Below are 22,029 nucleotides of genomic sequence, written 5' to 3'. Positions count from 1 at the left end.
ATCCTCTGGTATCACGCTCTATTTTACATCTTATGAAGCTATTTGAGATGAGAAATATCATTAGTTATGAGTCCATTCACAGGCAGGCTGCCAGCAAAACAACAACAGATGCGACTAACATTGTTGCCTGTGTTTCCACCAATTCTGCCCTCTAAACCAGCCAATATTATGATAAAAAAATTACTAACAGCAATTTTAATTCCATGATATTATGGTTATATCTGCTAACTTCTTTGGATAATGTACATTTTTCTCTACCACAAGAGAGGAAGAGAAAGGATAAATTAAATTAAAGCATGAGATAAATCTTTATTTGCAGATTCAAAGTGAAAAATGCCAGTTGAGTGTGATTTTGCCCTTTTACCCAAGAAAAAAATCTAGGCTATGGGTACTGCTGCATAGTCTACCAAAAGCATAGTGTGATTTAAGAGTAATTGTCATGTTGTGAACTAACGGTTGCCCTCCAACTTGCACAGATTTAAACACCTCAAAAATATTACTCACCTCTGCTTCAACCCTGTACCGTTTGCTTAATAAATTGACCTAAAGAAAACTTGACTTTTACAGGAGTATGTATGGGATTTGATTCTTTAAAACCATTATAAAAAGTGAGGAAATGAAATTGCCTTTGGCTGAAACATTTGCCACATTTATATTGTATTACACCAACTCCTCAAATGTGCACTTGTTGCAACTTCAGTGGAGAAATGTTAATATTGTTATTGTTAAAAGAGGCATTTATATTCCCAGCTAGTTTTCACCTCATGATCTGATATTCACGTTTAACAATTGAAAAGGTAACCTTAAAATGAGTAATCTGTTTTAGATATTAAAAAGCATATAATGTTTTTGCGAGAATATAAGAGTAAATGCAAATCCAACGTTTCTTTTCTACCACTTTGCTAATAATTCTTCATAAAATGAACTTTTCATTATCAAACACCAGATGTTTCCTCTTCAACTGCCAGATCTGTCAAGTCCATAATTAATTTGCAATATTTCATTAAATAGCTTACTTAGCAATATGTAAGCAAATAAATCAGTTTTTTTATTGGAAATAAACCACAAAACTTTCCTGTTTCTTTACTCTAATCAGATTACCTCATAGACACAGTTCAGAGGTTCCATGTGTAAAGCAAGTCTTGTGGCTATAGCACTATTGTAATGCAGTCTATGGACTTTTCAAGGACAATCTTACTCTAGTTTTTTAAAAATTTGTAGACTTTGAATTTTCAAACTTTCCATCTGGGGAAGCTCCTCACAACTTGTTCTAATATAATTTTTCACTTTTCCTCTTGTTTTTGTTCCGTGGGTTAGCTCACTTAAACACTGACATTGCTGGTTGCTAATCCTTTTACATAAGGGTTCTGTTGCAGTGATTATGGAGTCTGTTTGCTAAATCTTACCAGGATTCTTGACTATTTAGAAAGGAACTCTGGTATTTAAAACAAATCCGTTTAAACATTTTTAAAGATATTTTCATGATCATTAAAGTGAATGGAAGCTAACGCAGAAAAACAAGTTGTTCACTCAAGTTTTGGCTCTTCAAATACCTCCTAGCCTACACATTGTTCTACCCCAGTAATGGGCTTCAAACACAAATTTCGGATAGTGTGTAGGTTAAGTGGATTGACCATGCTAAATTGCATGTTAGTGTGCAAGCTTGTGTAGGTTAGGTGGATTAGCCCTGGTAAATGCATGGAAGTACAGGGATAGGGCAGTGGCAGAGGTGGACCTGGGCAGGATACCCTTTTGGAGTCAGTGCAGACTGGATGGGTCAGATGGCCTCTTCCTGCACTGTGAAGATCTTGTGGTGCTCCAGTTGTACTAGTGAGTCATTGCATTTCTCACACCACCCATCTTTCGGCCTCTTGGTGAGATAGTTTTGAGCTGCAGATTGTTATAAACTAGGAATTGAGACTAGAGCTAGCAAACTGATTTCATAATATACAAAAAGCTATCATGTTTGTAGTACTTGCAGGCAACATGAAAATTTGTGAACATTATTTCTCTTCAAAATGTCACACCATGACACAAAGTGGAAGTATTAGTGTGAGCAATGTCCTTTCATCTCCCTGATTCAGTGGTACTCAAACCTCTTTGTTGAAGGACCTGTTTTCAACTGGGTTAGTCATGGACCATCTCTGATGAAGTGGTAATACTATCTAATAATCATAACAGCTGGGAAAACCTGTACTTTGGTGCCCATTCTTTGAGTGTAAATAGTACTTAAATATTTTTAAAATAACCCTCTCTCGAACATGGCCGAACTCACTGAACACCCACCATCTACCTCGATAAGCCTATCCAATGATTTTCCTATCACACTCAGTGTTTTTCCATGCACTCGCCCCTCCTCAGTGAGAAAGTCAGTCCATATGCAGCAGTGGCCACACTCCACTCCCGCCTCATGGGACATACCAAGTCCTCTTCCTCTGGCCCTCACTTATTCACATGTTATTCGACTATTTGGAGGATCCCCTGAAATGTCACTATCAGGGTTCACGGACCCCAGTTTCAGTGGATCACTGAATGGGATTATCACTTCCATGTGCGACAATGATTTCAAAAATGGGGCAATGGGAGGTGGGAAATAAGAAAATGATGCTTGGACATTGGGAGGTGATTTACGAAGTACCTATGGCACAAAATATTAATGGATCTTCCCATCCATTATACGCACTGCCATTTCAATAACATTGCAGTCAACAGAATTAAATATCAATCACTTCTGGAATGCCAAGCTAATACTGCCCAGCTTGGGCTGCTATCCAAGACAAATTCCTACCACAATTCAGTTGAGTGGTCAGTATCTGCACTCATGAGATCAATCACATACTCCAGTACACTTCTGCTGAAAACAGGACTATTGGGAACACCGGGTGCTATTCCCCCAATTAATTCATTCAGAAAGTCACAGTTTGATTTTCAAGAAGTGTGTGTTTACCTGCAGAAGCAATTCATTATACTGGCCAATGAGGAAAAGCATCCAGAGAGTGGCTGGATTGTAAAATCATCAGACATCCTTATCTCCCTGCTGAATGTTTACCTCCTCAAGTAAAGAGTAAAAAGAAAGTTAAATATTTAGTAAACCATAAATTTGAGTTCCTGCAAGCACTTGAGGTTATTTGTTAATTATGATTCAATGTCCCAAAATATAAATAGGTTTACATGTGACAAAAACCTATTTATAGTCAGATCAAAGCAAGAGTTTGGATGTCTCTGCATGCAAAATTCTTCTACATAAATTGCAGTTAACTTGTGAATAGTTGAACTAAGCGGTTGCATTACGTTCTGAGTATTTCCTGCATTTTCAGTATTTATTTTGGGGCCACCTCTCGCTCATTCACAGGTGCAGAAGCACCCAAATGAGAAAAATATGAGGGGAAAATGACCCTTTATATATCTCACTAACCCAAAAGTCACGCGACAGAATTTCCCCAGCCTGCTGGAGGTGGGTTTTGGAGCGAACATGTTAGGAGGCTGCAGAAAAGAATGCTGGCATCCCATCATCCACTTGCAGCTTTCCCTGGGGCAGATTGTGAGGGCAGCAGAGAACCCCAGCGGGTCCGACCTGCTAATAATTTATAAGTTGTTGAGGAGCCATTTGGCACAAAATCTTGGCTTTTTCCCAGTCATGGAAGCCGTTTGGTGACCTGCCAGCAACTCAGTAGGGTCACTGTGGTGAATGCAGAGTGGGAAGAGCTCCTTCAGTGAAACTGACAGGCTAGGAAGGGTTTGATCAGTTACACTGAGGAATTTAACCATGCTCAGGTCAGAGACTGCTGTTTGAAACACCCCTTCTCTCAGTGAGTGCTTTCACTGTTTTGACAGGTGATTGCCACTTGTCGAGCAATTCATTCACCTTCAGCTGCACTATCCACTGCCAGCCTTTAGCTTGACTTTTAACAACAATAGCAGAGGCCGCACTATTGCCAATTGCTCCAGCAACAGCAACATCTGCAGCAATACCAGCTGCCTTACCCTTAGCTTCATGCCCCATCCACACACTAGAAGAGATGGACACTGAAATCCAGCAGGAAGGAGCTGAAACCCCCAACACAGATCTACAAGCCAAAGAGCAGTTCTTCCAGCAAGTCTAAACACTGGTGCCTCTGGAGGCTTATGTTCTCACTGCTGACATCTGCAACATCCTGGAAAAAGATTTCCTTTCAAATCCAAAACTGATCCCATTTCTCCAGGGGCTTAGGCCGCAAGATTCCATTCTAATGCCTATTGTATTTGCTGCTCCCAACATTGGAAAGACTACACACAGGCTGGATGAACAGTTTGCAGATACTCAGTCCACAAGCATGAACCCAAGTTTCCCATTTAATTCAGCACCTTCCTCACATGACCAGTGTTGGCCTACTGAAATGCTCCAGTGAAGCCGAACGCAAACTGAATTGTCTTCCAATTAGATACATTACACCTTCAGGACTCAGAGTTCAACAACTTTAGACTGTGAGCTTTCTCCTCCATCTTAAACTCCTTTTTTAAAAAAAATCCCATACATGTATTGCCCTGATCCAAACCACCCACTCCCCCACTAGGCCACCTGCCTATTGTTCTCATAGTTGCTACATCTAGTTGCAATCTCCCCAGCTACACTTCGATATCCAACACATTTCCCCCCCTCTTGTTCTGATGAAGAAATAAACAGACTCAGAACAATAACACTACTTTCTCTCTCTCTACAGATGCTGCCAGACCTGCTGAGTTTTTCCAGCATCCTCTCTTCTTGTTCAAGATTCCACTCAAGTTTATTAACTGAAATTATCAGAAGCAAGAGTAAATATGACAAATCCTATTAGATTACAAAACTGAATTTAAATTTTCAGTTCCTGTCCAAATTTAATAAAAGTCTCGAAGCCTTTGTCTATGTAACAAGACAATATAACTTTGACCAGTATTAACAATGCACAGTTTATACATGAAATTGAATATCAATGACATCGCAGCCATCAGTATGAAAATCAAACTGATCCAAACGGAACCTCTTTTAGTTAATCTGGTTTACATTTGGCACATAGAGAAAAAAAAAGTCTTCCCTTTTACATACACAATGTGCAAGGGACGGCATGGTGGCACAGTGGTTAGCACTGCTGCCTCACAGCACCAGAGGCCCGGTTCTACTCTGGCCTTGGATGACTGCGCGGAGTTTGCATGCTCTCTCCATGCCTGCGTTTGTTTCCTCCAGGTGCTCCGGTTTTCGCCCACATTCCAAAGATGCGCAGGTTGGTTTGATTGGCTATGCTAAATTGTCCCTCAGTGTCAGGGAGATAAGCAGGATAACCGGAGCTACGGGGATAGATCTTAGGAGGAATTGTTGTCTGTGCAGGCTCGATGGGCCAAATGATCTCTTTCTGCACTGCAGGGATTCTATAATTCTATGATTGTCAATTTTTACCACTTTGTCATAATATTATCCACACACAGAAGGGGATGATTTTCTTCTGCACATGCCCAGGCATTCCGTTATCCCACTCTGATCATAGTACAATAAGTATGTGGAAAGTTTTGATATTATTTTAAAATTCAAGCCCAATAATTATGTAACTCCTGGCAGTCTACAGAATATCGTATGTTTGATCCAGAGCTGGAAAATTCCTATTGCCAACTTACTGGGTAGTGGGGGAAGAGAGCGAGTGAAGTTGGAACTGAACAGGTTTAAATAAATCTCAGATAATCTGAAAAACAAAGTAATTTGGCACTTTGCAAGGGATACCCTGTCTTCAATCCCTCTTTTTAAAATTTGTTTATCCGCTGTCTCTGTTTTGCTGGTTTAGTGATACATTTGTACTACCAGCTACCAATGTGCCTTTCTCACACAGCAGACAACAACCTATAAACAGGTTTGCACATCTTGCAAACCAGGTTAAGCACTTTTTTTAAATATACAGATCGGAGCAGAATAATCCCATGCTGCCTCGAGCAAGTTCAATGGCAGACATGGGAGGGTAGTATTCTGTGAGAGTTCCAAAGTTTGGTTTTAAGCTTGTGAGAATTTCCCAGGGTTGTGTGCTGGTGCTTTCCATGGCCAATCTGGAAACCCCACGGAGGCCAGCATGAAACAGATTGGCATCCAGTTGAAGGGACGCAGTTGAAGGCCCAACCACCCAGGCCTGATTCACTGCAACACCCATGGGAAAATACCCCTTTGCAAATCACATCTGCGACAATATGATGTGCAGATGTCAGGGCTCACCTGAACAATACCTGCACTGCCTCCAGAGTTTGGGATGGATGCTGCCAACAACCCTGGATCTGGAGGTCCATCTTCCAGCCTCAAAGTGTCCCTGGAGTTCCCCCATTTTTCAGAACTTCATCTTTTTTTCTTCAATACTGTGTCAGTGACATTGGGTGGTCTTTCAATATGGTGCCTGTATTGGACAGTGGACTACATGCCATTATGTCTGCCCCATGACCAAATAAAGCACAAAAACACTTGATTGCATAAGTAAAGAGCTCAGGGTTGGAAGATTTTCTTGCTGGCATCCACAGCAGGAAACACTCCATGTCCCAACCTCCTGCCATGGAGGTTTAGTCTTAGAGGAGAGAATTCCACCCCAAGTCTTTCCCACAGTTCACTTAAACAAATCCAGCAAGTTTATTTTGGGGGTGCTGCCAACTGCACAAGGCCCATGTGCTGACAGCACTCGTGTGTCATGAAACTAATGCAAAGGTAGCTTTGATTGTTTTAAGTTATTATGGTTCTTTCCTCCCCACCTGACCAACTCCTCGCATGTATAGATCAAAACATATATTTCGTTTCTGTTCAGGACCACTTCATCTGGTTAAAGTTCAAGTAGGAGCTTTTAACAATAATGGTATAAAAACTTTCGAGGTAAGGAATGTCGAATAGTTAAGGGCAGTGGTTAGCACCACTGCTTCACAGCTCCAGGGACGGTTTGATTCCCAGCTTGGGTCACTGACAGTGTGGAGTTTGCACATTCTCCTCATATCTGCGTGGGTTTTCTCTAGGTGCTCCGGTTTCCTCCCACAGTCTAAAGTTTTGCAGGTTAGGTTGATTGGTCATGCTAAAATAGTCCCTTAGTGTCCTGAGATGCATAGGTTAGAGGGATTAGTGGGTAAAATATGTGGGGATATGGGGGTAGGGCCAGGGTGGGTGCAGACTCAATGGGCCAAATGGCTTCTTTCTGTACTGTAGGGTTTGTATGCTTTCTATGAATAATGGTCGTGCATTCAACACCCTAATGGTAAAGTTGTCAATGTTTCTGGACTGGTAGTGATATGAATATCACTGGTGACATCAAAACTTAAGAGTTAAATTTTGAGTTTCCAAAACAGAAGTTTGAAAATCCAAACATGCACCCCTGAGTTAACACGTCAGAATTCACAAGATAATGTTTAAAGCTAAATTTGTCTTAAATTGTTACTTCTGGAGAAGTCCTAACTCTTGACAGTAATGCTGCAAAGTCAATGACATAACACAAGCCTTATGCAACATAGGATTGGATGAGAGGGGTCTTTTAACCCACATGGTCTAATCCATTCAGAATACGAACATGACTTGCTCTGACTCTTGCTTAATTGAATACTGTTTCATAGCCTCAAATCTTTCTGGCAACACTTCTAGCTAGTGGTCAATACAAGTGTTGAGTAAAACTGTGTGGCCTGTGTCTTAAGCTTACCCATGACAACGTTAATCTGTGCAGTACTCTCTTGCTGCACTGGCGTACAGGATATCAACGTCCTCTTCCAACGTTGGCTTTCCAATGCTGCCATGTTTTGTAACCATTAGCATCCAAATCAGTAGTAATATAAGAATTGTGGAAACTTACAGTTGTGACCAAGGTTACTGCCATTGTTCTGAAACAAATGAGACCAAGTCAGTCAACCAGCATCATATTTGGAAACTGCTTCCAATGGGAGAAGTTCAATAAGACATACATAAGTCTGGCTAAAGAGATTCCAACAGGCTAAAAGTTGATCTGCTGCTTGATGGCATCTATATCAGCTGTAGCTTAGTTGGCAGTACTCATTTCTGAGCAGGAGATTCTTGATTCAAGCCCCACTCATGAGTGATGAACCCATCATCTAGAATCCGGACACCACTGACATTTGGATAGGGCGTTATACTGGTGCTCTAGCAGTCCAGTTAGGTGTACTTTACCAATCCCACGGTATTATTTCAAAGCTGTCCTGGCCATTATTTATCCCTCAATCAACACCACTAAAAACAGATTATCTGGTCATTATCACTGTGCTGCTTGTGATTTTGGCATCATAAGAGTGACTACACTTCAAAAGTATTTAATTAACTGTAAAAGCCCGTTGTGACACCCTGAGGTAACAAAGTTAGTTTTTCTATATGCGCAAGATTGGCAGATTAAAATGGTAACTGGTGCTTGGATTCCCATTCACAAGTACATGACACAGAATGAGCATTTCAATAACAGGGCAGGATGTGGAGGCTTGTACATCATGTGAAACTTAAGAGTACAGCAACAGAAAATATTATTGCAGACAATGCCCTAGAGCACAACGCTTGTAGTTGTAACACTTATTGTGCAGAACGACAAAATACAAACTGGTACCAATGATTCTTTACTTCACAACAGTATCAAGGAGATTCGAAACCAGTTTATTAATCTTCATTACTGTCAGATCTTAGATTATCTTTGTCAGACCATGATGATTAGGTATTATGCAGATATGTACTTCTGGATATTTTCCACCTCCGTGAAGTAAAGGAATTAGAAGGTCAGAATCTATTAGGGATGAGAGTTGGGATTGTGAGAAAGTGTTTAATCTTTACGCACATGGACAAAGATGGGGTATTTCGTTGCCCTATTTAGTGTTCAGAACTTTCATATCTTTGCTTATTGTGCATTTGAATTCCTGTGCATCACCCTGGTGGGAAACATTACAAGTCAATGGTACTTGAACAAAAGAAAATTACAGAATAGGGCTAGTATAAAACAAACCTGCATCACAAAGTTGGTGATGTTAACAGCTATTTAAAATATTGCACAACTGTATTTGCTTTAAATCTTCCTTATAGTATTTCAATTATATAGTGATTTTTTAAAAAACACAAGTTGTAATTTCATTAGAGAATGAATGGAAAATGGGCAATAAGAATGGACAGTGCACTATACACTACTTCAGTATAAAAGGAAACTGGCTGTGGTGGGCAGCAAATTCATATTTTACATTATCATCCAAAGTTAACACTGCATATTATCTGCAGCACTGTAGGCAGAGATCCAAAGGACCACTGGATCCCTACAGTGCAGAAGCAGGCCATTTGGCCCATCAATTCTGCACTGACTCTTCAAAAGAGCATCCCACCCAGGGCCACTCCTCCACCCTATTCCCGTAACCCCATGCATTTACCATGGCTAATCCACTTAACCTGTATGTCTTTGGACAGTAAGGGGCAATTTAGCATGGCCAATCCATTTAACCTGCACATTTTTGCAGCACTCAGAGGAAATTCACACAGACACAGGAAAAATGCGCAATCTCCAATCAGACAGGCCAGAATCAAATCTGAGTCTCTGGTGCTGTGAGGCAGCAGTGCTAGCCACTTTTCTGCTCTAATCCTCAGCTCTAATCCTGAACAAAGTACGGTTTAAACAATTTTAAGATGTTAAACTCTTTACCGTAGCAGGGGAACTTACTCTCTCCAATTTGACCATATTGATTGTAAGGGTAAATTGTACAAATAGATGCTACTGATGCCTTTACAATCTTATGGTTTTGGTTTATTGCGTTATGCAGTTTTATTACTAACTAATCAGTTAGTGAAACATCAAAGAAGACTGCAATTACGCTTGAAAGAAAATAATTAAATGTTTGCAATGATGCAAATCCTTTTGAAATAACTACTCATTGTTTAATTTTTGCAGGCCTGATTGGGGAAAAAAGTTAATGTTTGGAAATCTGAATTTATTACATCAAAAAAATGCATTCATCAATATCTAGTCACTGACTACAAGATACATTCTAGGGGCTGAAAATGAACATTTGAACATTTTCGTCTCACCTGGAGAACCAGAGATCACAAGTGGCTTTAATGACACAAGGAAGGATGTGAAACAATAAAATGCCATCAAAATCTCCATTTTCAAATTAACGAAAAATAGTTTTCCCAAACCCCAGTCACAAATTCAAATCTGTAGCAGGTACTAGCCTGGGTTCAATGTCATCAACCGCTCCCTTGCTCATTGTTTTACTGGTGAAGATTTGGGCTCATGTTACTCTTTGCTACTTGCATGATTATGTAATCTTCAGATGTGACCTGAACAGGATATTTATGACTTTCAGATGTCAACTTGTTCAATCCCCTTAAAGGTGGACGAGGCTAATGCTTGGTAAAGCAAGTTCAGACACAAATCGTTAAGCTGATTTATTTTACAGTGTACAATATGCCAAATGTAATCAGAACTTCTATATTTCACTCAGTCTCACCTCATTTCCGCGCTTTAAAAACGAACTTGGAATGTTGGATTATCCTTCTCGCATCCTCAGAATTATCTAACTTTCAAAAACACTGACAACTCCACTCCCCCCCAACCCCCTGCCTCCTTCAGCCAGCCATGTGTCCCTTCTCAACCTGGCAAGCGCATAACCCACAGGGGAATCCATCAGCCTATCTTGGCAATGACACATATTGAGGTTAAGTGAATGGGGATTTCCCAGTATCAATAGATTTTAATGAAAACTAAGTATGTTAAGCTATCTTTCAACACCTACAGCACATTGGTTAGACACTCCATCTAAACATTAACCTATCCTTCCAGGTCCTTCTTTTCCAAGAGCTACATTCAACTCATTGGTGGCATTTTTAGCAAAGATCACACCTAAAGTCCTCCATGTTCACATAACCAACAATATCAAACCTTGCAATGTGTTATGCGAAGACAGCACAAATGATCATCTCATAGTAAAGAATTTGAGTATGGTTAAATAAAGAAATACACTGTCAAAGCTTTCAATCAGGACTGATTCGCAAGAGTATCAAATCTCAAAGAGGACAGCTATTATATTGTATGATGAGAGAGTGCTGATAGGTTGGAATGCAGGCTCTGATCGGCGAAGGCATTGCCACAGAGAATGCACCTGGGAATAGTTAACTGCCAAGCTTTTGCTTAACCCCAAACCAAGCAAGTTGACTCTGATTCATCAAGACACAGTCACAGAGAAATAACCAAGGAATGGCTGCCCCCCGAGTTCTTTTTTAGTTGAAAAAGGGACATGTTCTGTTTGCAAAGGGTAGGACCCTGTGTGTAAATATACATGGCTTCTAACGTGCACAAGGGGGTCACACAGTGAGCCAGATTAAACTGGTTGTTAGTGTAATTCTTTGCATAATCAGGATTGTTTAGCTAGTGTCACCCAATTGCAAGGTCACATTTAATGCTGCATACTATGTTCTGTAAGCACAGGCTGGTTGAGTACAGTCAGTACTTTGCCTAATGCAAACAGACAATGGGATATGCTGTATATATATGATCCAGCAATGAGATGTATGGCCTACATACCTGCCATCACACCGGCACTGCAATTCATATCCATTACTCATTTGTGTGGTAGGCAGAACTTCTCTTTGGCTTGACAGCAGCAAGTTGAGAATATCACTCATGTGGCTATTGCACAGCAGCAGCGTGAAACAGCTAGTTTCACCTCAATTTTTTTTTGAGACAGTGCAAACCTTGCAGGATAATCTGGAGTAGACTGAGCACCCTTCAGGACTGAAAGTCAAGACCTTAGGCCCCTTCATGAGTTAGCATGACATACAGCAAACAATGATTGGATCGGGGTAGCGATATCCTGTAGGGTAGCTTTCTGAACACATGTCTAAACAGGCAAGTACAAATTGTTGTTCCCTTTGAGATTTGGTATTTTTGTGATTCTGTCCAGATGAGTGCAACACAATATGCTTTGAAAGCATGTCTGTTTCCAGAAAGACTTAAGAAAAATTCCCAGGAAGCAAGACAGCAAATCTATTTGAAGATCACTGGAGGAATGACCCAATGTTCACTTGCACCATGAATGCAACCTAAAATAATAGGTTTATGATACTATGCTGCAAGTTGACCAGGACAATTCTTTCCCCATCAGGTTGTAAAATATTTAGGCACTCACCAAATCTTAGAAATGAATGAATAACTAAATCCAAAGATGCACAGATTAGGTGGATCGGCCATGCTAAATTGACCCTAGTGTCAGGGGGTTAGCAGGGAAAATATGTGGGATTATAGGAATAGGAACTGGGTGGGATTGTGGTCGGTGCAGATTTGATGGGCCTAGCGGCTTCCTTCAGCATTGTGGTCTTCTAAATAAAACCAACAAGTCCTATTATCGAGCATCACCTTGTCCAGGATAATTTGCACCAGAAGTGGATTTGCTCTCCACATTGTTTCGCACACCCCAGTTTGCAAGATATAGGTTATATTTTCTCCTATTCTCCAACCTTCTGCTGTTCAATTCTGCCCCAAGAGACTGTTGTACAAATCAGTGGAAAAAGAAAAACACCTAATATCTCACAAAGGCAGCCTTGTGAATTCAGAAGGATTATATCTTCTGACAATTGTGATGTGGAACTCATCATAGCAGAGTCTAGTCCTGCCACTGACTGACCATCACATCTGGACTTTTCAGTGGAAATTCACTGCGTGTCTATGTCAGGGGTGAGAACGTTGATTCAGCTTTCCTTCCTTTCTCCTGAGGCACTAAGCTGAAAACAACTCAACAGTCTGAAATCAAACCTGCGTGCTTTAAAATTACACAGCTAACCACTCACAAAACCACCAGGGTAGCTACTCATGCCCTAAAAGTTTATTATATTTTTGCCCAGTACAGAGCTAGCACTTCCGACCTTGCAAAAACCCAAAGAAATCTAAAAATAAATTATAGTGGTATTTTGGTGGGTTAAGTATACAGACACCAGGCAACTACAGTACATAAAGCAAAAGAAAATAGACAATTCGCTACAGCCACATCTGGTGCTAAATGGACTGTGCATGATTCCTGTACATGTGTGCTGTAAAGTCAAGGAATTATACACCCATTACAGCAGAGTATTTGATACCTGAAATAGGATAAGATGTGGTGATAAAGCAGGGCTCTGCAGTCACTTGTCTATCAACCAGTATAACAAAATCTAGCAGAATACTGACATACACCACTTACACCACTAGCACTATAAAACCAGACAAGAACATACTTGTCATATGTGTGCACTTGTTTTCTCTCCTATGTTGCTTTTCTAATGCAAAATAGTGGATTGCAGTTTGAGGTGAATCAAGAAACTAATGATGCATAGCAATGTTTCAACACTATTTAGACTGTGATTAATGCCGTCTGGTATTTGAGACGAGAAAAATTTCTCACTGAAGAGGAAATGCTCTGCAGGAATTATTTTCCCTTGAAGACTGCGATACACAGCTGAGATCCAGTCATTTCCTATACGATGGCACAGATTTAAAATAGGTAAACATTATTGATGGGGTTGGGGGGGGTGGGGTGGGAAACGCAAGCTAAGCACCCGATTTCAAACAGGACAAAAGAGATGTGCACAGATTGTTGCCATTTCATTTAAAGGGCAAAGAAAATGCTGGAATAGGTACTACTCTTGGGAAAGAAACTCCCCTTCATATAGATGTGGGGTAAGAAACAGTTCTAGGTTGGCTTCAACTGGTGGAATTTAGGTTGGTTTGGGTGTGGGTTTTCTCAGTTCCCAGGCAATATACATAGAGGTTCGCCTGCACAGACTTTTTCCAGACATCAGGGAAGGTGCTGATCAGATCATTAAGGTTGGGCATTCAAAATTTGCACTTCCATGCACAACTGAGATTCAACCAGTTGTTTTAAAGCATAATAAATGTGGTATGAGATGATTGAACAGGTCACAGCATGCAATAGCATCATAAATAAACATTTAATGTCTCTGATTACATAAAGGACAGAGAAATCTTATGCAACATGTTAAGCATTTGCAATTAATACCTGCTCTGACAAAGGGTCATCCAGATTCAAAACATTAACTGTACTCTCTCTCCTCAGATGTTGTCAGACCTAAGATTTTCCAGCATTTTCTGTTTTTGCGTGTAATACAATTTCTATATTACTGACATCTGGGCTAGTTAACTAGGGGAGTTGAAAAAAATGAATATTTGGTAGGTTAGCCTAATTTCCTATGGGTTTACAGATTATTTATGCATGGTTCATCCTCAAGGGATTGAGTGAGTGAGTGAAGCAGAGGTCATGATTGGGTACAAAATGTGTGATTGGTGAAAAGAGCAATGTTAATGGCCAAATTCATGTTTTCTTATTTCATGTTGTATGTTATCACATGCACAGCTTTATGATAGATACATAAGTAATGGTACTGGTACATCACTGCATTGCGTAATCAGTACCAGCAAACTTGACTCAAAATAACTTGTTGACAAATTGTGTTTTGACCCCTGGTCCTTGAGGGGAAACAGTATCTTGATCCACTTTGCATTTGATGCGCATCAATGATCCGGAAGCAAGGAGAGCTCTTTCAGCCACATTATGATATTTAAGATCATGAGAACCAATGCAAAAACACTATTTGAGAAAGGTCAATTTTAAGTGGACAACTGATATCATATTAAGTGGAAGCCTAGAAACAAAATTTATCTCAGTTAAGGAAAAACATAAAACTTTCAAACTTCATTAATACACAGGATAGGAAGATGCCCAAGAAAATGTGCTTCAGCTAAATAAGCATTACTTGAAATGCACAAATGACTTGATTATTGGGATACAGAGGAAACTTTCAAAATTTACATATGATGCCAAACTTGGAGGTGCGACAAAGAGTGAAGATGACACAAATTGACTGCAGCAGGACAGACAGGCTAGCAGATTGGGAAGACAAGTGGCAGATGGAGTTTTATACAGAAAAGTGAGAGGAAGTGCATTTTGGCAGCAGAATTAGGAAGAAGCAATATCAATTTAATGGCATAGTTCTAAAGACTATGCAGGGGCAGAAGGGCCCAAGCTGGCTTATGCATAGAACTCTGAAGGTGGTAGAACATTTGAGAAAACAAAGTATCTTGAAATTCATGAATAAACAGAGCTATTGAGTACAAAGGCAGGCCTTGATAAGAAGGAGTCATTGCAGACTCAATAGGTTGAATGGCCTCCTTCTGCACTGTCAGGATTCTATGGAAAGAGGAAAAAACTTTCATATGCAGCGATTGGTAATGGTCTGGAACTCGCTGCCCAAGAGGGTAGTGGATGCAGAAACAGTCAATCCTCCAAAAGGAAATAAACGTGCAAAACCAAAGGGATAGAGCAGGAATGGGACACACTTGCTCCGTAGAGAGCCAGTGCAGAACTGATGTGCCAAATGGCCCCAACTTTGCTATACTGATTCTGGGACTCAAAAATACATGAATAAGTGATTAAAATGGAAATAGAGAAAAAGTTCAATGTACAATTTACAGCAAAATGGGAAGTTGAATAAATTTAGGAAAATGCAAAAAAAAGGATGGCACAGTGATTAGCACTGCTGCCTCACAGCGCTAGGGACCCGGATTCAATTCCAGCCTCAAGTCACTGTCTGTGTAGAGTTTGCCCATTATCGTGTCTGGACGTGCTTCCTCCAGGTGTTCCGGTTTCCTCCCACACTCCAAAGATGTGCGGGTTAGGTTGACTGGCCATTCTAAATTGCCCTTTGTGCTAGGGGGATTAGCAAGGTAAATATGAAGGGTTATGGAAATAGGGTCTGGGTGGGATTATGTTCGGTACAGACCCAATGGGCCGAATGGCCTCCTTCTGCACTGTTTCATAGCGAGGGGGATTGAATATAAAAGTAGGGAGGTCTTGCTGCAACTGTACAGGGCACTGGTGAGGCCACAGCTGGAGTGCTGTGTGCAGTTTTGGTCGCTGCACTTACGCAAGGACATTTTGGCCTTGGAGGGAGTGCAGAGGCTGATACCAGAGTTGAGGGGGTTGAACTATGAGGACAGGCTGAATAAACTAGGCTTGTACTCGTTGGAGTTTAGAAGAATGAGGGGAGATCTCATTGAGACATATAAGGTGATGAATGGGATGGATAGGATAGAGGTGGAGAGGCTCTTCCCGCTCAGAAAGGACAGTAGAACTAGAGGGCACAGCCTCAAGATAAAGGGGGGCGGTTTAGAACGGAGTTGAGGAGGTACTTCTTCACTCAAAGGGTGGTGAATCTCTGGAACTCTCTGCCCGTTGAAGTGGTGGAGGCTGCCTCACTAAATATATTTAAGACGCGGGTTGATAGGTTTTTGATAGGCGAGGGGATTAAGGGTTATGGGGAGCGGGCGGGAATGTGGAACTGAGACACGACAGATCAGCCATGATCTTATTGAATGGCGGGGCAGGCTCGAAGGGCTAGATGGCCTACTCCTGCTCCTATTTCTTATGTTCTTATGTAAGGATTCTGTGATTCTAGTCTATCAAGCATGCAGAACAGTCCCTAAAGATGATAATGTTGAAGAATGCTACATAGAATACAAAAAAAAACTGCACGTATAATAAGAAAGTTAGAGGGGAGGCTACAATTCCAAATAAAGTGATGATGAAATAGAAGATGAAGGGAAAAGCAGAAGTTTCCTTGAACAATTTATTACAAAGGAAAATATTACTCTTGCATCCAGTAATTGTAACAGTGAATAGCCAAGTGGATTTTGGAATGAGTGATGGAGGAGAATGCAACAGATTAAATGGTCTGGAAACAAGTAATTTCCTTGGCCAGACTGTATATATTCTAAGATGCTGAAGCAGAGACTTCAGAGAAAATAATTACTGAATACTGCAAACTTTATGCAGAATTGTGAGCAAGTAAACATTGCACTTGTACTTGACACTGTAGACAAACATGAACCATAGAATCCCTACAGGTCAGAAGGCAGCAATTCAGCCCATTGAGTCTGCACCAAAAACATTCCGCCCCGTCCTTTCACTGCAGCCTCATACATTTACCAGCTAATCCACCTAACCACATCTTTAGAGACCAAGGGGGAATTTAGTGTTACAAACCTACTTAGCCTGCACATCTCTGGACTGTGGGAGGAAATTGCAGCACCCAGGAGAAGCCCATGCAGACAGTCACCAAGGTCAGAATCAAACTCAGAACCCCAGCACCGTGAGGCAGCAGTGCTAACCACTGGGCCACCAATTTTAAGCATTTAAGCCTGTAGTAGCTGTAATATTTGAAGTAGTAATGGAAACCACTGAAGTGTAGGCAGGAGGTGTACCTATATAACAATCATTTATCAAGAAACAGCCAGCTTTGATTTGGAAGGAAAATTCCAACCTGACGAGTTACAGGGACATATTTGCAGACTTAATAAATATGATACATTTTATTTGAACTTTGAGAAAACATTTTTTATATAGTTGACTTCTATGTAGACTGCCATCAGGTTCCAGGATAGAAAGGAAACAAAGTACTGACAAGAGACACAATGCCAAGCTGGGATAAATGTTGAGTGGTGCACCATTTGCAAAGGGTGGAATTGGTCTTCAATGGTGCTGCAAAATGAGGAATAGTGAATTGGCAGGTTGCTTTACACTTTTTACTTGGGTGGAAAAGCACATCCAACGAGGATTAATAGGAGTGCTGAATCATTCTCACCGAATTTACACCACCACCAATTTCAATCCCATCAATTCTAATCTAAATCAATGAGCAAGTCATAGGAAACCACTATGTTTACTGCAGATGGATTGAAGGTATACTAGTTACTCTGTTGTCCTGTTGTAGATCATTGTGTCATTTTGAAGAGAAGTTAACAGATATACGTTCCCAGAAAAGGGGCTTAGAAACAACTTTACCATGTGTGAAAAAAAAGCATGAGAATTCTTCTCAGCCATTCTATATAGCATTAAACTGAAAAACAGGCAAAGCAGTGTTAAAATCAGTACGTTAGTATCAGGTGAACATATTTAGCAAATTCCAGCTCCAAAAGAATTTGGAAAGGATAGCATGTCATATGTAATTGCCAGAATTATTACTGTGCTGGGGCTATAGATATTAATGAATCAGCCTGAAGGACCATCCTGGAGTCTACAGTAATCAAAGATTAATCAACCTGGACAGCGCTGCAAGCAACTTAAGAGTTAAATGTGTTTCTTTCTTCTTTGAACTCTGGTTTACTACTTTAAAAATATTGCAAATTGGAAAAAGCAGTTTGACTTGAGGCGTGGGAAGCGAGGGAAGAATGGTGTACTGGCCTTCATTAATTGAGGGATTGAGTTTAGGAGTCGGGAGGTAATGCTGCAACTTTATAAGACCCTTGTCAGGCCTCATTTGGAGTACTGTGTGCAGTTCTGGTCGCCTCACTATAGGAAAGATGTAGAAGATATTGAAAGGGTACAGAGGGGATTTACAAGGATGTTGCCTGGACTGGGAGGCATGCCTTACGAAGTTAGGTTGAGGGAGCTGGGACTCTTTTCCCTGGAGAGACGAAGGTTGAGAGGCGACCTGATAGAAGTTTATAAAATGTTGAGAGGAATAGATAGGGTGGATTCTCAGAGGCTATTTCCCCGGGTTGAAATGGTCGCTAGGAGAGGACACAGATTTAAGGTGCGGGGAGGAAAGTACAGAAGTGATGTTAGGGGTAAGTTTTTCACTCAGAGGGTGGTGAGTGAATGGAATCGGCTGCCGTCAGTGGTGGTGGAGGTGAACTCGCTGGGGTCTTTTAAAAGACTTCTGGATGAGTATATGGGGTTTAATGGGATTGGGGGTTATAGAAAGGTCTATAGATTGGTAGGTGTTGATGTGATCGGCGCAACTCGTGGGCCGAAGGGCCTGTTTGTGCTGTAGTGTTCTATGTTCTAAAAAGGTTATATGATTAAAATCTGCATTACCAACATCCTGAGGAGGGTTACCATTAACCAGAAACTGAACTAGCCATATCAATACTGTGGCCACATGAGCAGGCCAGAGGCTGAATTTTGCAGCAGGTAACTCACCTCCTGAATCCCCAAAGCCAATCCACCATCTTTTCAAGGCACAAATAAGGAATGTGATGGAATATTCTCCACCTGCCGGGATGACTGTGGCTCCAGCAACGGATGTTCTGCACTATTCAGATGAAAGCACCCCTCCAGCACCTTAAGCAGTCACTCCCTCCGCCATAGATGCACAGTGGCAGCAATGTACCAATCTACAAGATGCACAATATAGCAACTCATCAAGGCTCCTATGATAACACCTTCCAAAACTGTGACCACTACCACTTACAAAAGCAAGGACAGCTACACATGTGAACACAAAGACACAGTGGGTAGCATTACGGCCTCACAGTGCCATGTCCCAGATCTGATTCTGGCCTTGAATGACTGTCCGTGTGGAATTTGTACATTTTACCCCCATTCCTGCAGGGATTTCCACTAGATGCTCCGGTTTCCTCCCAAAATCCAAGGATGCGCATGTTAGGTGGGTTAGCTTTGATAAATGTGCAGGGTTTCAGGAAGAGGTTGGACGGTGGGCCTGGTTGGATGCTGTTTTGGGGAGTCAGTGTAGATTCAATGGACTCTTTCTATGAACTTGGCACGTCCAGTACGACTCTCACCAATTTCTACAAAAACACCTCAAAGCATCCATTCCAGTTGTATCACAACTTGGTATGGCCCCTGTTCTGAACAAGATCACAAGAAACTATAAATGTTTGTGAATCCTTTCCTCACCTCTATGTACTCTATGAATGCTATGTTTTGTCTGTAATAGCTCACAGGAAACAATACTTTCCACTGTATCCCAATACGTGGCTGTAATAAATCAATTTAACTGAATTTCTACCACTGCAAGCTCACCACCTCCAAGTCACTCATCTTCCTGATTTGAAAATATATCACCATTCCTTCACTGTCACTGGATCAAAATCCTGGAGCTCCCTCCCCAACAGCATGGTGGGTGTATCTCCACCACCTTCCCTCAGGGTAATTAGGGATGGGCAATAAATGCTGGCCTAGTCAGCAATGCACACATCCCCATGAGATTAAAAAGCAATAAGTGCAACCAGTTGCAAACCTGAGTATAGGTCCAACATTAAAACAATTCAAGTACTTTTCTAAATTTTGAAAGTTAATGGTAGCGTGTCTCCATCTCACCATCAAAACCACAGCTTTCTATTGTAAATTATCCAGAGATACAGTAGAGTCGAAGATCTATATTTTTAGAAGGCGCTACAAACGGTTACATTTTCTAAAGGTCACTTTTTTCCCCCCAAAGGTCGATATCATGACTGATCATTAACGAGGGGGTTCAGTGCCTCCTCCCCCCTTAGATCAAATGCAAATAACTTTTCCATCTCAGCTGTGTTGAATTAAGAGATTTGAGGTGGGGATATTGGGTCATTTCGAAATCCAATTTAATCAGGCATCAGTATAATATGACGTTACATTAAAAAACAAGATTAAAGTCTTACAATTCCCCACTCATTTTTTTTGCATCTGGGATTTTTTTTCCACATTTTTCTTTTCATGCGTGCCCCCTAGCGGAATGTAAAAATGTGAATTTCCGGCGTCGAAAGGCAAAAAGGAAAATTATCAGATTTCACAACAACTGCTGAAGCGGACTGACTGGTCACAGAGCGACCTACAAAACAGGGAGAAAAGTGGTTTCAGAATAAAACACTTTAATCCGCTCTGGTGGCAACTCCCTTTCACCAACTCACAGTCTTTAAACTTTGCTTAAAACTAGGAATCTCATTGCCCAAATATCCCCGCCCCCAGTTTCCAAAGATTGTATCAGAATTTCCGGACCCTTTACCCATTTTCCAATTTTTTTTATGGGGAGGGAAATAATGACTCCAACCTTAGTGACTGCAATCGCAAACCATTCCTCTCAACTCATTAAACTGCGCTGAAATTTCCCTTGGCCAGCCAGCCACAGGGCACATCTGGCTGTTCTGAAATTGCAAGCAATTCCACGCTTTGCAACGTGTAACTGAGGTTGAACTTTCACTGCACAAACAGACAGACAACACAATAATAACAGTACAGCCGGCCACGGTAATCAAATCCTGCACGATTTGATCGAGTTGATGAGAATGCCAGTTATTTTTTTTTCCTTTTGCGAGTAGCTCACCTCTAGAATCTCCACGTAACTTGCAGGGAACCATCCCCTGACCCCATCCTTCTCTCCTTCCCACCAGCCACCGTTCAGCACCTGTAAAACCTTGATGATCTCCCCAGCCTCGAACTTGAGTCCCTGCTGATGCTGGTCCCCGCTGAAGGCGTACAAAGTTTTGCACAGAACTCCGGCCATAGCGGATTCCTCGCTGTTCTGCGAGCTGGGCTGGCGAAAGATCCAAAAGTGTGTGTGTTTTTCTCTCTCTCTCTCTCTCACTCTGCTTTTTTTTCCTCCACCACCTCTCCTCTTCCTCCTCCTCCCCTCTCTCGATCTAGATGTTACACTCAGAACTCCCTCATTGTTTGTCTCAACCTCGCCATATGACTCAGGGCTGAGGTCATGCCGAATTGGGTAGGACTGACAAGAGAAGGGGGGAGAGAGAGAGAAAAGTGTAACCGTTCCGATGATTTCCTCCCTCTATGTTTTCAGCGGTGGAGCTGCTGTTGCAATTCTGAATGGTGGCGCTTTGACGTGAAGGAAACCCAACTGATAACTCTCCCATTGTAAATCATTTGAATGTGTGCAGTGATGGGGATCGGAGTTCCCTAGTGTTTTGAATAAACAAACAAAATAACATTCACCAGAAGTAACAGTTGCATTGTATATCAGGCTCAACAAGGTCCACATTTTTTTTAAGCACCTCGCCCTTGGAGCTCTACGTGTATCTTTTTTTTGGTAATCATGATATTCATATCTGATAACCATTATCTATTTTTTTTGCTTCTTCAGTAAACTCATTCAGACCCGACCCCCCCGCCTTTCTACACAGAAAGGGGGACTTTAAGAGAAATATGACAACACATCCCTAACCCATTCTAGTTCTTCAGATCCTAGGCTTTAAATAATTGAAATCGTGCTCTCCTGGCTGTGGCAATACAGCTTCTGTTGATGGGTTGCAGATTCCT

At 41.3% G+C, this 22,029-nt stretch overlaps 1 protein-coding gene across 2 annotated transcripts in view; it reads right to left on the bottom strand.

Moving 5' to 3' along the window:
• Positions 1-21,530, bottom strand: part of gas7b (growth arrest-specific 7b) — a 448,977-nt gene extending 427,447 nt beyond the window's left edge. The window contains exon 1 of one of the 2 annotated variants that reach the window (XM_080209068.1): positions 21,080-21,530. In XM_080209068.1, coding sequence (XP_080065194.1) covers positions 21,080-21,259 — 180 coding nt within the window. In that variant the 5' untranslated portion in view covers positions 21,260-21,530. Of the gene's footprint in view, positions 1-7,655; positions 7,710-21,079 lie in introns of those variants that run through there. The other variant, XM_080209072.1, reaches the window with a different exon arrangement.
• Between the last annotated feature and the right edge of the window lie 499 nt (positions 21,531-22,029).

The sequence above is a fragment of the Carcharhinus amblyrhynchos genome, chromosome 21 (assembly GCF_965287045.1).
Source record: "Carcharhinus amblyrhynchos chromosome 21, sCarAmb.v2.hapA, whole genome shotgun sequence".
In the NCBI taxonomy this organism is placed as follows: domain Eukaryota; kingdom Metazoa; phylum Chordata; class Chondrichthyes; order Carcharhiniformes; family Carcharhinidae; genus Carcharhinus; species Carcharhinus amblyrhynchos.
Note: the sequence above shows the minus strand (reverse complement) of the source record. Positions and strands in the feature narration are given on the sequence as shown.